This window comes from Lontra canadensis, unplaced genomic scaffold (assembly GCF_010015895.1).
Source record: "Lontra canadensis isolate GAN:19392208 unplaced genomic scaffold, GSC_riverotter_1.0 scaffold16, whole genome shotgun sequence".
NCBI classification, from domain to species: Eukaryota; Metazoa; Chordata; class Mammalia; order Carnivora; family Mustelidae; genus Lontra; species Lontra canadensis.
Genome location: NW_022631010.1, coordinates 19287432 through 19305253, shown reverse-complemented (window position 1 = coordinate 19305253; position 17822 = coordinate 19287432). Strand labels below are relative to the sequence as shown.

Here is a 17822-nt window from a genome sequence, read left to right as displayed (position 1 = left end):
TCCCACACTGGCCTGTGGGGTCCTATAGGAGGAGTCGCGTCTCATTCCCAGGCAGCCACGCTGGTGCCAACATTGCTTGTGGCAGAGACCTCTCTTTGGCCTCCTTTACACTGGTGAAAGTGGGGCTCTTAATATTTTTCTTGAATATCCCTCCTTTTGATGAATCTTTTATTTTTAAGATTTTATTTACTTATTTTATTTCATTTTTAAGATTTTTATTTACTTGATAGAGTACAAGTGGGGGAGCAGCAGAGGGAGAAGGAGAAGCAGGCTCCCTGCTGAGTAAAGAGCCCGATGTGGAGCTCAATCCCAGGACCCTGGGATCATGACCTGAGCTAAAGGCATATGCTTACCTGATTGAGCCACCCAGGTGTCCTGTGATGAAGTTTAAATTATTGATCTGTAAAAACCACAGTGATGTAGATGTAAATCCAGTTTTATAAACTCACTTCACTGGAGACTGTGGATTCTTGGCAGACACAAGCAGAATCAGGCAGAGCACCAGTGCCCGTCAGAGATTGGAAGACACCTTTCAGTCGTCCCTAGAGCCTTGTCCCAGGGCAGGCGTTCCTCCCTCAGATCCCACCAGAGGACAGCCACCAGCCAACCACCCAGCCACGCCCACCAGCAAACCACCAGCTCGTGAGATACAGAAAACAATCACACTTGCCCTGGAAGATTAGAAGTTCCTAGTTTCTAATTTCCCAGTTTATGACAATGCGTTGCTATCCTACTTACCTTTAAAAGTTTGTCAAGTGGATATGGCCAGGGAGGAAGAAGTCTGTGTGGGGGGTCACCCTGAGTCCCTTAGGTCTCCAGTGAGAACATGCTGGTGATGCTTGTCTGTTGCTATGTGGGAGTTGGTGGGGGGGGCTTCCAAGGGTGGAGGGTGGGGGGGAGAGAGAGTATGTGTTTTGTGTATGTGCGTGTGTGTCCTGTTCTCCTGCAGCTGGGAGGTGGCTGACTCAGGAGGGTCCAGAGTTTCAGGAAGCGTCTCAGACCCTGCCAAGGCGGCTCTGAATCCTGTATGGATTGGCAGGTCCCTTGGCCTGTGGGTCTGTTCTGTAAAGCAGAAGTCCTAATCGCCCCGTCCCCGGGAGGCGGTCCTGCGGCAGGGCAATTGCTGCGAGTGAGAACGTGCCTGCACAAAACATTATTCCCACCCGGGGCTGGGGAACCCAGACCCAAAGGGGGGCAATAGACTCGCTGTACACATAATTTTTTCTTGTTTTTGCTCTATTCTGGAACGCTTCAGAAGTATCTACAGGTGAGAGAACAGTCTCATGAGCCCCTGGTCCCCATCCCCTGAAACACACGGTCCCTCTTATATTGCCTACACCCCTACATACCCCCAGGTAATTCTGAAACAATCCCTGACACCAAATCATCTGATCCAGCCGTGTTTGAACAGAGAGCTCCTTTTATAGAACGTGAGTCCGTCAACCCACCTGTAATAATTAACGATAATTCTTTAGCATCACTAAATCAGGGATCGGATCTCCGATCGACTCATCATTAACTGAGGTGCTGTCTGCAAACAGCCCTTGTCACCCTTTTCTGTACATGTTCTATCTGTTTGACAAATGCACGCAGCGCTCTACCCATACCCACAATCAAAATACAGGATAGTCCCCTCTCCCAGGAGCTGCCATCATGGCCAGCCCCCTCCCCCACCTCTCCCCAAACTCCCAGGCAACCACTGAATTGGTCTCTATCTGTTTGGTTTGGTCTTTTCTGGATTATCATCTAAACAGAATCAGCCAGTGGAGATTCTTTCCCACAATTTCATTCTTTAGCCTTTGTTTGGATTGGGATGCAAATAAGGTCCACAGGTTGTAACTGGTTTCTGTGTCTTTTAAGTCTCTTTGATCCATTCTGTGTCTCTTTTTTCCCCCTTGATATTTGTTTGTGGAAAATGCGTACTTTTTTTTTTTTTTTTTAAGATTTTACTTATTTATTTGACAGAGAGAGAGAGATCACAAGTAGGCAGAGAGGCAGGCAGAGAGAGGGGGAAGTAGGCTCACTGCTGAGCAGAGAGCCTGATGCGGGGCTCGATCCCAGGACCCTGAGATCATGACCCGAGCCGAAGGCAGAGGCTTAACCCACTGAGCCACCCAGGCGTCCCGAAAATGTGTACTTTTAAAGTCTGTGTGCTGCGGGCACAGGCTCTTTCCTGTCCCTGGAGAAAGGTAAGCTTTGATCAAAGCAGCCCTCCCTGCTGCCCGGCTGACCCTGGGCTGTCTGGCCTGTGCTGCAGGGCCCCCAGTGCGGCCAGGGTCCCCCAAGCTTGTTCTCAGGTTTGCACCGTAGAAAAGGAATGTGTGACTTTGGGTTTCTTCCATTCCTGGATGGCTTCTTGTCTCTGAGCCTCTAGCCTTGAAGGGGTCTTTTAAAGTGCTTATCTCTTGGAAGCGTTCCCTATAGTGTGTGAACACTATAAATGAAGTCGGAACACGTAGCCAGGCTGGGAATTAGTGGGAGACCTTGGTATTTGACATGACAGGTAACTGTGAATTTAATACGCTCATTTATTCGGAGGAACAGAAACCCGATCAAGCTTAAGCAGGAAACAGAACGCTTTAATTTTATTTTTAAAAAATTTTAGACTTCTCAAAAGCTGCAAAGAGAGCCCCTGGGTTGATCGCATACTCTTCACCCAGATTCCCCAAATGGTAGCTCCTTAGTTAATAACCGCAGTGTCGTGATTGGAACCAGGAAATTAGCGATGATACCATCCTTGTAATAGACTTGGCAACAATTTCACAAATTAACCCCATCAACATTTTTTTTTCCTGTGGATCCTACTCACATTTACGTGTTGTGTCTCCTTAGTCTACCCCAATTTAGGATATAGCTCCTGCCTTTCTTTGTCTTTCATGACCTTGATGGCCAGTTATTTTGTGGAATGACCCTCCTTTTGGGCTCCCAGATATTTTTTTCAGGATTAGGCTGTGGCTGTGCGTTCCTGGCTGGAACCCACAGAAGTGAGTGTCCTTCTCAGCGCTTCTCATCAGGGGAACATCTTGTGGGCGTGTCTTCTGCTGGTGTTGTAACTGGGGTCACTTGGTTAAGGTGGTGTCTGCCAGGTTTCTCCACTCTAAAGATACTTTCCCTCGTCCCCCCCAAAGGAGCAGGATATAAAATACAGTTTATGAAATTTGAGAGCAGGGTTCCGGGCAGGAACCAAGAACTTAGATCTGGGTTAGCTGCTCACCCTCCGTCTCCCTTCTCTCCCACAAACTCTCTCATGTCTGTTTGTCTTTGCCCTTCGGCTTCATTTCTCTGCCTGTCTGAAGAACTGCTTTTCTTAACTTCTTCATGCACGTTATGAAAGATGGCCACTCCAAGATGGCAGCCCCAGGGTTCTGTGAACCTGCCACCAGCTCACTGCTATTTCTGAGAGCCTTTTCCAAATTCCCCAGAGAGGAAGCATGTGATAGGCGGGTCTGTGTCTGACCCAGCCCTGGTTTTGTAGCTCTGGTCAGGAGAGTGGCGTCACACTACTGCTGGGACCCCTCTATGAGCAAGATGGCACAGACATCAGACAAGGGGGATGACATGGGCTGGCAGATGACTTCCCAAAGTGTGGAGTAGATGTACCCCTTCTTTCCCTCCTTCCTTCCTTTCCATCTCCTTCCCCGCCCTCCTGTCCTCCTTTCTTCCTTCTGCCCCGCTCTCCTTCCTTCCTTCCCTCCTTCCTTCCTTCCTTCCTTCCTTCCTTCCTTCCTTCCTTCCTTCCTTCCTTCCTTCCTGATACAACAGACACATTTCCAAAAACCGTTGTAAGCTAAGTTTTCAAGTGTCATCAGTTAGGAAACTTCACTGTTCCAAGGCAACATCTGTATGTGAAGAGAGGAATCAGTTGTCGTAGGAATTCTCATCCTCTAGATTGTCCAATACGCACATTCAGCCGTGTGCATGAAATGCCTTTAGTAGACATATATGAAGTTGAACTCAGATACCTGTCTGGCCCCCATGACTCCTTTGAATTTTGGGAAGCACCATTCTAGGTAGAAGTGGTTTTTTTGGTGTGTTTCATTTTGTTTTGAGGACTGATAATGCATGGTGAATTCTTTTCTACTCGGAAAATGAGATTGCAAAAGCGTCACGACTACACAAATACTAAGCTTGTAACTGAGTACACCCATGACTCTTGTTAGAAACTCTTAAAGTGAATATAAGTCCGCATTATATTCTATCATATTTCTATTTTCTTACCTTAATTTTGACTTGCCCTGTGTCAGTGTGTTAATAGTGTAACCCTGTACACTTTAGCTGCCCAGACATATAACTTTACTAATCAGAAATTAGGACAAAAGTAAAGTGTCATAGTGATTAAATAAGGACAAAGAACACCCCCTCTTCCTTATTTTAGTAAAAATAGCATCTTATCTATTCAGTATGTGTGCTTCTATTTTTTTGGCTGTCAGATTTATGCTAACTCAGAATATGAATAATACAGCTTATCCGAATTCTACATCTTATTCCAGGGACAGCAGTTTTCTTTTTCTTTTCTGGGATTGCCGTCCTTAGCCTGTCTTTAGTGAGGGCTCCGTTAAGGGTGGATTTCAGACAGGGCTAGCATTCAGGTTCCTTTCTGGCTCCAGGATTCCAAAGTGATTCATTGCCGACAGTGAAACTGGAGGAGGAACAAAGGAGCAAAGCAAACAAAACAGGGTATTTGAGGCCGGGTTCTCTCTGCCAAGTCCGTGTCTTTTTAGAAGAGGCAGGAGGGCTTTCCTCACACCTGTGTCTTTGCCCACAGACCTCGGCCCTGGAACAAGCTATTAAAGATGCCCACGAGTGTTACGATGACGAGATTCAGCTCTATAACGAACAGATTGAAACCCTGCGGAAGGAGATCGAGGAGGCCGAGAGGAGCCTGGAGAGGTCTTCCTACGACTGCCGGCAGCTGGTGGTCGCCCAGCAGATGCTGAAGAATGAGCTGGAGCGGTACCATCGGATCATTGAGAATGAAGGCAACAGGTGAGGTCACAGATGGGCCTCGATCTGAGACTGCACCCCTCTCCCTGTCCTGGCCACTTGCTTCCTGTGTGCCAGGTGATGGGTACGGGGCCTTGTGGAGCTGGAATCTTAGTTGGGGAGGCAGCTGATGGATGATTCTGGAACAGAAGACAAGCACCATGGAGTACCTGGTGACCCGAGAGAGGGCCTGGCCAGAGGGCAATGGTGGGGGTGTTTGAAATTTTCAGTAGGGTGGTCGCAAAAGACCTCACAGAGAAGCTTGCTTTTGGCTCCTCAAGCCTCTGGGAATGTAGACATGTTAGCCGGTAGGATGACCAGGAGTACTCAAAGAGATGCAGCAGGTGGGGTGCGTAGCACAGTGCCCCACTCAGCAAGATCTTGGAGGTGGTGGTGGTGTTCCTGCTGCTACTATTGTTGTTTTCTTTCTTTCTTTCTTTTTCTTTTTTTTTTAAAGATTTTATTTATTTATCTGACAGAGATCACAAGTAGGCAGAGAGGCAGGCAGAGAGAGAGGGGGAAGCAGGCTCCCTGCTGAGCAGAGAGCCCGTTGCGGGGCCTGATCCCAGGACTCTGGGATCACGAGCTGAGCTGAAGGCAGAGGCTTTAACCCACTGAGCCACCCAGGTGCCCCACTATCGTTTTCATCAGCTGGTTGGGTCAGTAGTGTGACTGTCGATGCACTGGGTGGTCTTGTTCATAATGGAGCTGTGACTTGAGCTCCATCAACTTTAGGAGAGCAGGGAAATTTTCTCTATCCCTATCCCCTGTCCCTGTCCCCATTCCTTATCCCTATCCCCTATCCTTATCCCCATTCCTTATCCCTATCCCCATCTCTAATCCCTATCCCTCACCCTACCCCATCCCTATCTCTATTCGCTGTCCCCTACCTCTATTTTCTGTCCCTATCCTGAATTCCCTAGCCCTCTCTCAATCTCTCTCTCTTTATGTCTCTATCACCTACACCTACACTCTTCATCATCGCTCTACACATCTGTATATACTGACGCCTGCACTTACATCTGCATCTGCATCCGTATCATCCATGTGAACACGTACATCTACACTTAAAGCTACATTATCTACATCACCTACCTCTATAGCATCTACATCTGTGCCAACACCATCTGTGTCTACACGTATAACATCTACACATACACCTGTCCCTACACCCATCCCTACCTTACCTCCATCTACACCACCCACACCTACATCTACATTATCTGCATCTACACCATCTACACCATCTATATCTACACCATCTATACCTACATCATCTATATCTACATGTTCTACGCCTACCTCATCTACACCTACCTCTACATTATCTACATCATCTATATCATCTACAACTACCTCTACATCATCTATTTCTATACCACGTACACCTACATCTAATGCCATCTACATCTTTGTCGCCGATACATACCCCTATTCTTCATCCGCATCTACGTCATCTAGATCTACATCATCTTCAGGTATGTGCACCCTTATACCTGCTCCGACGTCATTGTCGTGCACATTTGTGTCAGGTACATGTGCATTTCTATCTCCGTCTGCATCTGTATTATGTTGATCTACACCTACATCATCTATATCTGTGTCTGTGTCCATGTCTGTATCTGTAGATACCATTCAGAGAGCAGTTTGAGGACTCACAGAAGTTACTTCATAGAAGGACTCTCACTCTCTATTAAGTTTGGATTCTTTGATTCAGTCTTGCTGATTTGGGGGGACTATATTGAATTAAAAAAGAAGCACCCAGTATTACTCCACGAGGAGCGGTTCTTTCCTTCACTCTGGATGCTCTGTCTTGACTGCCAGTGCTCAGATGTTGAGCAGAGAAAGCAAGATTTTCTTTTTCTTTCTGCAGTTATGGTCCATGGATTGTTGCACAGTCCTAAATTATATTTATGTTATAGTGAATGTATTATGCACACATGAAAATAAATCTTGAACTAGTACAAGTGACTGTGAAAATTTTTGTTTTGGAGGCAAGGCTTCACAGAAAGTTCATCAGATAGCCCTTTTGTTCGTTTGTTCACAGAGTTCTAATTTCGTTCTAATTTCAAGTTGATAGAAATGTTGCAAGCATATAACACAGAACCCCTGAACACTGTTTTCACAGATTCACCACTTGTTTAAATGTTATCTCCATTGCTTTATCAATTTTTTCTCTATTTATATAATGCATATGATTTAAAAAAAAAAAAGAGTGGGAGTTATCATATCTTGATTGCCCTAAATACTTCACCCTGGGCTGGCTACTGTTCTATTAAAAAAACAAAACAAAAACTCTGTTTAACAGAGAAATGGCATTTTTAGATTATAAGTAATTCCCATTTTACAATTCTCCTATATGTGTGTTTCATAGTTTATGACTTCAGCTCAAAGAAATCCTTCCCATCCTTGTCTAGTGTGGTTTACTAATAGTCTGATCCAGCAAAAGCTTTCCTCATTTTTGCTCATATCAGAGAGTCACTTCTTGCCCTGACCGACTATGTAGTTTGATGAATTAAAGCTGGTGACCATCCTTTTTTTTTTTTTTTTTTTTTTTTTTTTTTTTTTTTTGGTTCTTTCTCCAGGCTGAGCTCTGCTTTCATTGAAACTCCCGTCACGCTGTTCACCTCGAGCCATGGAACCTCTCTCAGCTCTCGGGTTGGTGGGAAAGGTAATGGTCCTCAACCCTGGTTTCTGCTGTTTTCCATCATAGAAGAGCAAGAAAAAAAAGTCAAATGTCTTTCTTCCTGAACTTGGCATTCATGCTTTCTTCTGATCCATCTGGAAATTAAATGTTCTATCTTTTTTTTTTTTTAATTTTATTTTTTATAAACATATATTTTTTTCCCCAGGGGTACAGGTCTGTGAATCGCCAGGTTTATGCACTTCACTCTTTTTTTTTTTTTTTTAAGATTTTATTTATTAATTTTAGGGAGAGAAAGGGGGAGGGACAGAGGGAGAGAGAATCTTCAAGCAGACTGTGCTGAGTGCTAAGCCTGATGTGGGGCTCAATCCCAGGACCCTGAGATCATGGCCTGAGCCAAAATCAAGAGCTGATTGCTTAACCAACCAAGCTGTCTAGGCGGCTCAAGATTCCTATTATTTCTGAATTTAATAATTGCCTGCTCTTTTTGCCCAGGAGGAAGGGGATGCCACTTGAGGGGTATTTGTATTTATTTAGCTTGCAGTGCATATGGAGCAAGGAAGATCAATATGATTCTGGTACCCAAAGACATTCAGAACACATGGGAGACCCAGGCAGATCTACTGTCTCTCCTTTAGAAAAGTCCAAGGCGAGGATGACTCTGTAGAATGAGTTCCATTAACTGGTATTCATCATGAGCTCAGCAGGGGCTGGGGTGTGGACACCCAGCGTTATTGCCATAGAATGTTCCAGTAAGTTGTACTCAGTGTGATGGAAACTGTGAGTGTCAGAACAGGCAGCACCTTCCCTCTCCTCTGCAAGCCCAGAGGGGTCAAGCGACCTGTCCAAAGTCACACAGCTCATTGTAGAGGTGGGACCTTCATGTAGGTCATGGGTGCTATGGGTCAGACCCAAACAGCTTGCCCCGTGTATTGCAAAGTCTACCCCAGTGCTAGGCATTCGTCTTCAAGACAGCCTATTTTTCTTTTATTTATTTAATTTTAATTTTTAAATTTAAATATTAATAATTTATTTATTGACAACCTGTTTTTCAACAAATACGTTTTCTTCCTCTTTCATCGATAAACTTGACTTATGCCCCCCCTTTTTTTAGATCTCACTAGGGCTGTGCAGGATATAACAACAGCAAAACCAAGACAAAAAGGTCTCCCCAAGAACATTCCAAGGAAAAAGGAGATCATTGCTAAAGACAAAGCTGACGAAAGTCTGGAAGACCTACCCTTGCAGGGTCCAGAAAACACAAAGCTGGGGCAGGTCGTTCCTAAAGAAGGCGGCGAAGGTAAACTTGAATCACAAGGTGATGAAGTCAGTCCCCCAGCCCCAGAAGCGTGTCCAGAGGACGTGCCAGATGGAGGGCAGATAAGCAAAGCCTTTGGGAAACTATTCAAGAAGGTCAAGGAGAAAGTGAAAAGCCCCCAAGCCCCCGAGCCCCCAGCTGACTTCTACACCAAAGGGCGGTATGTGCTGGTCTCTGGGGATGCCAGTTATGTAGACCCTGTGTTCTGCTCGTCCTCAATCCCAGCCAGAGGTGGAGTGGTCATTTCCATCGAGGATGACTCTCTGCATCGCGACAGCCCTGTGGAGCCATCTCCTGAGCAGCCTGGGCCCCCGCTGGAGAACGGACAGGGGGATCTTCAGGGGAAGGAAGACGGACAGCCACCCAACCAGCATGCTGCCAGCAAGGAGAATGAGATTAACGCCGAAGGACTGAAAGGGCCTGGGGAGAAACAGAAGGACCAAAAGGAGGATGAGGAGTCCAAGAGGCCCTGTTCCGTGGTCACACCTGGTCCGGAGGAACCATCTCCACCCCAGTCTCAGAGGCCTGGGGTGGTTCAGGGTGGATCTGAGGAGCATGGGGCCAGGAGCAGCAGCCCGCAGGAGAGAAGTCCCCCCAGGACGTTGGCATATGAGAAGGTGGAAGTGATGGAGTCCATCGAGAAGTTTTCAACCGAGAGCATTCAGACCTATGAGGAAACAGCGGTCATTGTGGAGACCATGATTGGGAAAACAAAGGCAAACAAGAAGAAATCGGGCGAGACGAGCTCTTAAATCGCCTGGGCTCAATGGGAAACAATGTCTTTGCGGCCAGTGTAGGGGAAGTGCTTTGATATTTTAGGACACGTGATAAAAGAGTGAGGGTTCCTTTTTGGTTTAGACCATAGTTGGCCCATCTGACATTGCCAATGAAGCCTTAATTAAAAAGTTTTCTTTGCTCGCACACCGTTTGTCTAATTAACAGGGGCCTTGGGATCGTAGGTGGGTCAGCCGTGTTCAGGGCAGGGTGCCATGTTCAAGGGGCCGTCAAACCCTGCTCCTTTAAGGAAAGAGAAGTGCTCTTCACCGTGGGTCATTGAGAGACTCATTAGAGAGTCTGGAAGTGTCTGGACTTCACACAGAAGCATGCTCATTGAAGCAGCTGGTGGTTTTTTGTTGCATTTCAAGCACAAACATGTGCTCAGATGCGGGAGTGTTTTGTCGGTGGTACAGGATGAAAGGTATCTGTCTTCGTTCGGGTTCACGGAGAAGCTGATCCTGAAGCAAGCGTTTGAACGGATTTCTTTGGGATGTGATCCCAGGAAGGGCCAGGAAGGGAGTGCAAGAGGGAGACGGGGGCGGCAAGGCAGCCAGTAAGAGGTGTGTGCTACCGTATCAGTTAGCGTTGTGGGCACGTGGAGCTCAGTCACCCCAAGGGATGCTGGGAGATGGAATAGGACACACGCTTTGGAGCTGGTGAGGGAGCCGGGCTCACCAGCCATAAACTCCTGTCAGCCAGAGTGGAGGGCTGCTCGCACGGCGCTAGCTTGTGCAGGGGGTGGGGGGGCGCCGAGAAAACCCGCAGGTGCAGAGTAGGGGTGCAGGTGTTCGGACCTCAGGTGTGGAGATACTCGGCAATGGTAAGGGGCCATGAGAACCAAAGTGAAGTGGGGCACCCCTGCCAGCTGCCCCAGCTTATGTCCCCAGTGTCCCGGTGTCAGAGTCAGTGAAAATGTTCTCACTCAGAAATTGCGATCCTGGGTCAGGTTCCAAAAAGCAGAATCAAATGTCATTGCAACTTTCCTTGTGGGGGAGTTACTTAATTGATTACTAGAGTCCACCATTTACGGAGCATATGCTGTGTGCCAGACAGCGTGCTGTGCTGATAAGGGGAGATTTCTCAGGTTTATAATGATCTCAGTGACTGTAATGCAGTATACTGTGATATACATGTGTTTGCACACTCTCTTGCACACATGTGCACACGGACTCATACAAGTGTGCATTCTGGTACTTACTGTGTCACTTCCTAGGAAACAAATTACTTCAAACTACAATCTTTTCTTTTTTTTTTTTTTAAGACTTTATTTATTTGAGAGTGAGCTGGAGCAAGAGAGAGCATAAGCTGGGAGAAGGGCAAAGGGAGAGGGAGGGGCAGACTCCCCACTGAGCAGGGAGCCATGTATGGGGCTCTATCCTAGGATCCTGGGATCGTGACCTGAGCTGGAGGCAGATACCTAACCGACTGAGCCACCCAGGTGCCCTCAAACTACAATCTTTACAGAAACTTCTATTTTGCCTCTAGGCATCTGTTTTTCTACTACCTTTCTGCCTTTTTTTTTTTTTTTCTTACACCAGTTGAGAAATTCCTCCTTCCCTGTGTAGATGCTCATAAGGGCACTGGTAAATGTGCTTAAATATATGGATTATTGTATCTACCTAAGCAAAAGTATCTGGCAAGACGGCGATACATTTTTCGAGAAAATTGATGGAGTCGTAAATTACATTCTATTACTTCTTTGTTATGAATAATAGGAAGAATACTAAATGGTTACCTTTCCTATCTATTTAGAGCGTTAAAAAACTCTTATTCTGAATTCATTTGAGGTTTTGAATTCAAGAAAGAAATATGCTTTTGTTGTTCTTTCCAAAAGCAGAATGGAGGACCCACTCCATTACACACTTCTGAAATATTTATAATTTAAAAGCTAAAGAGAGAATGATGGAAACCATTAGCTGGAGCTCAGAATGTACTAGGAATTTGGATCAGTGAGTATATTATATTCAACATCACAACCACAGAAGACTTTATTGTGTGGACTGTATGTTCAGTTCATATTTTAGAAGGCAGGGAATCTTTTTGGAAAGAAAGTTTATTTTTATATTGTATTTAATCTATCATCAAAAATGGATTGGGGAACCTGTTCTGTGCCCTGCAGGGTTCTGGGTACTGGGGACACAGCAGAGAAAATCAGATGTGGTTCTGCTCTCACAGACAGGACATTTTGGCACGGAGAGGAAGGAAATACACAAATAGATAACTAAATAAAAGAACATTGGAGAGATGAGACTAGGAAGGGAACCAACAGGGTGACATGCAAGAGTGACTAGGGGTCCACTTTGGATTGGGTGATCAAGCAAAGACCCCATGAATGAGGTGACATGTGATCTGAATGACAAGGTGGGCCAGTCATGTGCAGAGTCAAGGGAAGAGCATCTTAGGCAGAGGAACTGCAAGTGCAAAGGCTCTGGGGCAGGAATGAACTTAACCTGTTCAAGGAGGAGAAATCAAAGGGACTGTAGAGGGACAATGGAGGAGGTGAGGTCAAGGAAGGAGACAGGAACCAAGAAAACACCCATTTTTAGGCAGCCTCACCTCACCCTTGAACCAGGCTTACCATGGGAAATGTGGGGCTGCCTGCAATGGACACTTTGGGGTCTAGTTGGGCTAGTTGTCCCCTGTCCCCCAGAATCCTGGTTGCTCTTTCCTTACCTGCTTCTCTCCACTTTCCATGCTTGGTTCTGTTTTCCCCAGGGAGCTGCAGAATGGGGTCATTTTCTAGCTTTGCCCTCTCCCTGAGGTCTCTGGAAACAAGCACTTAAATCTGATGAAAAGTATTTCTTGTCGTGAACATGAGGGCTTAGTGCAGGCCTCCCTGTAGCATCGATGATGAGAGAACACCAGACATTTGACAAGCCCCGAGGTTCCTAAGTGCCAGTGCTGCAGGAGGCTGGCCTGAACTGTTGCACCAGAGAGACCCTGCCTCCTCTTCCCTGACTTAGGCTCAAGTCCAGGACCGAGAGTCTCCTGAAGCTGCCTATCCCCTAAGGAAACTGAATCCAAGCTGCCCACTCCTCCCATTCACCAAGCATTTGAGTCAGTGACCAGTAACTACTGTCATGTGAGCAGCCCTGGGTGCTAATTCCCCAGATCCCCTGATCCTTGTTGATCTGGTTCATTCCTATTTCCCCAGGCTTCTCAAGCCAAGCGCATGCGAGTCTGTGTCAGGGGCTGCTGTGGTCATTGGAATGTGCTCAGTCTACACACCTGGCATGTTGGGAGCACTGCGGCGTTGGTGCTCCCAGGAGCAGCCCTCAACCAGGAGAGACAGGACCTGGTGCATAAATACCCCAGCTCCCTCTGCCCTCCATTGGGATAACTCTTCTGTGTTCTATACTCTCCCCAGTGAGCCCTAGAGACCCCCAAAGAAACCCACTCACCCATATGCCCCGAATCAGTCTCCTTCCGTCCCTTACTTTCCTGTTCCCTGTATATAGATGCTTTTTTCCAGTAAATGACTTGACCTTGTTTCAGACTCAGCATCTGGGAGGACCCAACCTAAGACTGCTGCCTGGTTGGCATGTGCCCAGCAAGAACCCCTAGTCCTCAGGTGGCAGTCCTGACTTTGGACTGAGGGGCTGCTCCTCCTACACTAGATACAGCCTTGATCAGACTGTCAAGACATCCTGCCTGCCTCTGGCTCTGGGGTGGGCAAGTGTCTCCAACAAGACCCACGGTTGGAATTGGAAATCTGAGCCCAATAAAACCGAGGCTGGAAATAAATGCTGGAGCTGGCTGGTGACGGGGAATTCTGATGTTCCCACTACTCGTTCCCTCTGTCTCTCTCTCCCTAGGGTTGCTCCTATCTCTACTCTTTCTCTAGGCTCCTTGAGGCTGGTTCTTCAGACTTTCCTTGAGTTCTGAGAGCTACTATGCATGCTTTGCACGCACTGCTTGTTTCCATTAGGCAGAGTTGGTTTCAGAGATCCAACCCTAGAGATCCTGAAGCAGCCCCTATGCAGGGTCCTGGGTGCAGGGGGTTTCCTAGAGCTGTGATCACAGGAACATAGAGTGCTATTAGGAAGCACCCATCTTTTAGCTATAAGCCTGCCTCCCCACACTCTGGTGCTGGGGCTGGACCCTGTGACCGTGTCCCTGCTTTGCCAGTGTCTCCCTGGGAGTGGAAGAGGGCAAGGCTGGAGGAGGGGGAAGGGACCTGATCCTTGTTTGTCCTCATTCCCCGGGCAGCAGCCATTCCTTCCCACGGCCGCTGCCATGGCCCAGTTTTCAACTTTTCCAAAATTTCCAGAACCAGCCTCATTACAGTCTCCCCAGAGAAGCCGTCACCAAACTGTTGATACCTCTGTTCAGAAGTCTGGGCCTTCCAGGCTGTCCACTTGCCCTCAAGCATCAGCTCTAGGCATGTGGGGGAGTTGGGTGGGTGGTGCCCTTCTCGGGGACCCCACCATGGTTCCAGAGAGCCACCTTCTTCACAGTGAGCTCTTAACTTGCATGTATTAGATTGCTTGGTCTGTGTCCTTTAGTGGTCTCTTTTGCCTTTCTAATTAAGTAGGTGATATTTCTTCATACTCACTTTTCCTTATTAACTCAGTCGGTTAGGTATCTGCCTAACCTAATATTCACTCTTCCTTATTAACATCATGGGTCGGATTCCTGTTTTTTGACTGGTACAGAAGAGGGTGTGAGGCAGGAAAGGGAGGCACTGGCACGGGCTGCATGACCCCGGAAGATACCAGGTAGGAAATCTTCAGATTGTCCCAACAGGAGGCGAGGAAGCTGGGATATCTATGCACCAGCTCCCATTCTTGCTCAGGTCAGGGTGGCTCCAGCCCCAGGGCCTTGATTCCCTGACACTTCTGCCTGTTGCCCATTAGGTCTGGGGCGTCTCTGCAGTCTGAGAACACCCCCAGCAGAGCATCCTCGGCAGGTGCGGAAACTGTCTACAGGTGACCTCCCGGACAGGCCAAGGAGATAAATTGGCAAGCGTTTTCTATAAAGGCCAGATTATAGGCTGTACGGCCTCTGTTATAACTAACTACTCAGTCCTGCTGCTTTAGCATGAAAACATGCTAAAATACAACACAAAAGCCAACAGGCATGACTGTTTACAATATAAGTGTGTTTATAAGAACAGGCAGAAGGCTGGATTGGGTCCCTGGACTGTAGTTTGCTGAGCCCCCATATAGGGCATGCTCCAACAGGGTCTATCATAAAATGAATTTACATATCAGAAGACACGTCTAACCTGGCTTCTCTACTTGTTCTTTCTCCTTTCATGTTGGAAAGTTCCATTTGGTTCTCTCGACGTAAAGCTTGTAAGAAAACATCTCCAAGCACCCATTATAATCTAGTTTTCCTGCAATTTTTGTACCATAAGTTCATAGTTGGGGTGTTGGCGAATGAAGTCCCCTCAAAACTCATGACATTTGGCACATTGATGATAAAGGAGTCATTCAGGTACCCTGATTAGTACCAATGCTTGACTTCAATTTCTCATGATGGATGAAAACAAATAAATGCCACAAAAAGCCACACAGACTTATATTTTATCCAAACAAACAGGGCTTTGGGGTTGAGATGTATATTCTTTTTTTTTTTTTTAAATATTTTATTTATTTATTTGACTGACAGAAATCACAAGTAGGCAGAGCAGCAGGCAGAGAGAGAGAGAGGGGTAAGCAGGCTCCCTGGTGAGCAGAGAGCCTGATGCAGGCTCAATCCCAGGACCCTGAGATCATGACCTGGGCCGAAGGCAGAGGCTTAACCCACTGAGCTACCCAGGTACCCCGAGATGTATGTTCTACCATGAGATACATCCCTGGTCAATAACTCTGCAGTGCTGGTACTCACTAGTCACACCTGCCTCTTCACCTGCAAACTTGAATCCTTGTGTTCAGGAGCTTCCTAGTACGTTTATCTGTCACCTGTGGTCAGTCAGCAGCTCCAGAGAAAGAAACAAGTTGCAGCACCTGCCTTCTGTCCAGCTTGGAGTAGCTGGTGGGGTATCCTCTTGGGTGCAAAGGGACATCTTTGAAGGCACTGTGAGGTGGGTCACCCACACTTGGGATGGCGAGGGCAGGTTGGTCTGAAGCCTCATGTTGGAAATCAGGGTCAGTTAACATCCAACCAAAGGAATTCTGAGAATCATTTGGCTGTTGAGGCATCTAAAACTCTGTGGTCCGAGATTTCCAATCACCCCCACCCTACCCCAAACCACGTAGTGCTGAACATGAAGAATTTAGCAATACAAAGTCTTCATCCCTTTGGGCCAAGTGCATTTCTCACCCTCAGTTCATTCTATCCTCAGGTTCAAAACAGTGAGACTCTTCTAAGAGAAAAATGAAGCTGGCAGGCTGGCTTGGAGAACTTGCCTCAGGTTAAACTTTGATTCCTCACCCCTTATGATTCACAAGCAAAGTCAACTGACGTTTTTTGAACCCAAGGAAAGGGTCTCTTAGCAACTAAATACATAAGAGACTAGTGGAAAAACTGAAGAACTACTTACTTTGCAATGGAAAAGGGGGATCTTTCCCCCTAGAGATCCAGGTACTGGTGTCCCTCGTGTTGGTTATCCCCTCTCCTAGTGTTAATGTCCCTTGGAAGCCAAATAAGGCTCAGGAAGCTGTGGGTAGGCATGGAATCTGACCGTTGGCAGGTGGGTGGTATTGACTGAGGTTGGCTTCCCATGTGTTGGGCTCTGTCCTCAATAGACTTCAGCTCTTCCAAGACTGGAATTCCCCTTTGTACCAAGCCTATTGTGGTTCCCTACCCTTAACAGCTCCAGATCCCATCCGCCAACTTTTGTTCCCCTGACTCTCCATTTTCTTAAGCTCCCACATGCTGAATGTTGGCCCCTCTCCCCACCTTTTCTGTTGACTCATTCCTTCTTTGGATACAGAGAACCACCCAGCTGGCTGCAGCCAAATCATCTTTCTTGGTCCAGGTCACATTCTGTGCTGATGTTATTTCAGACTCTCAGAGTTTTTAGAACCCTTTATTCTCTCTCACAACTACTGTCTTTAATCTTGGCATTTTGATTTTTAGAAATTTCTATCAAAATAAACTCTTTGCATGCAAGAACTTGCTCTGGCTATGAGAGCACCAGTTCCCCAATTAAGCATTTCCTTCTCTAACCCTAAAAGGCTGAGCTATGTTTCCCAAAGGTTTTGTAGTATGTGGTTTTCAGTCCAAACAATGGAAGGCACTGATCACATGAAAATAACTCTTGTTAACTTATAAGGGATCATTAACAATGACAGTACAGTAATAACACTAGAAGAATGATCAGTTTTAACTTATCTTTTGGAAATCGATTTTTGAACTTAAGTATAGAAAAGCAGTGTCTCGGTCACAACCTCAGACTTTGGACCTTACACCTTCTATGTCTGTTTCTGGTCACAGCCTCTCTTAAGATTTTACTAACTGGGTTTGATAAGTTTTATATCTTAGGACAAAATTAAACATTGTTTTCACAATGAACCATGCATGATAAATACATCAGTATTTTATTTATAACTGTTAAGATTGCTAGAATAGTTTGTGGTCATATGGGTGACAGTACTGTTCACGGTACTGTCCATGAAGAGAGGAGGCCATGTGAATCAGTTATTTAGTATATTTTAAGAGAATGTCAAGCTCTCTCCAAAGCTCATCAAGTTTTCCATTAGATGTCCTGCATTTCTCAGCTGCCTTGCATTGAGGCAGGGTCACTAACCAGTATTGACCAATGCAGAGTAGCTCAAATGGCCTATGTATCTCTTTCAGGCTGAACATAAAGAGAGGATGAGGGTCCTCCATGGGTTCTCTTCTGTGTGGTCACTTAGGAGTCTTGTGTTGTGATTACAAACCATAATGCCGAAGATTAAAGCACCCTGAGTCCCTGAGTCTGTGGCCTCAGGGAGTCTCCTGAACCCTCAGAGGAACTCATGTGAATGATAAGTAAACCTTTGCAGTGTTAAGCCACTAAAATTTGGGGGCTGTTTGTTACTACAGCATAACTCAGTCTAGCTTGATGAGTACATTCTAGAAGAGTCTTTCTAAAAGATTGTTGACCATGACCCACAGTAAGAAATATTTACTTTGTGAGCCAATGCACACACACACGCACACACATGCACA

The 17822-nt window shown here is 46.4% G+C and overlaps 1 protein-coding gene across 2 annotated transcripts in view; it reads left to right on the top strand.

Moving 5' to 3' along the window:
• The window catches only part of BFSP1 (beaded filament structural protein 1), a 42563-nt gene extending 32866 nt beyond the window's left edge, over positions 1 to 9697 (top strand). For both annotated transcript variants that reach the window (XM_032859391.1, XM_032859390.1), the window contains exons 6-8: positions 4766 to 4986; positions 7569 to 7654; positions 8742 to 9697. In XM_032859391.1, the coding sequence (XP_032715282.1) occupies positions 4766 to 4986; positions 7569 to 7654; positions 8742 to 9697 (1263 nt within the window). The remainder of the gene's footprint in view (positions 1 to 4765; positions 4987 to 7568; positions 7655 to 8741) is intronic.
• The last annotated feature ends 8125 nt before the right edge of the window (positions 9698 to 17822 follow it).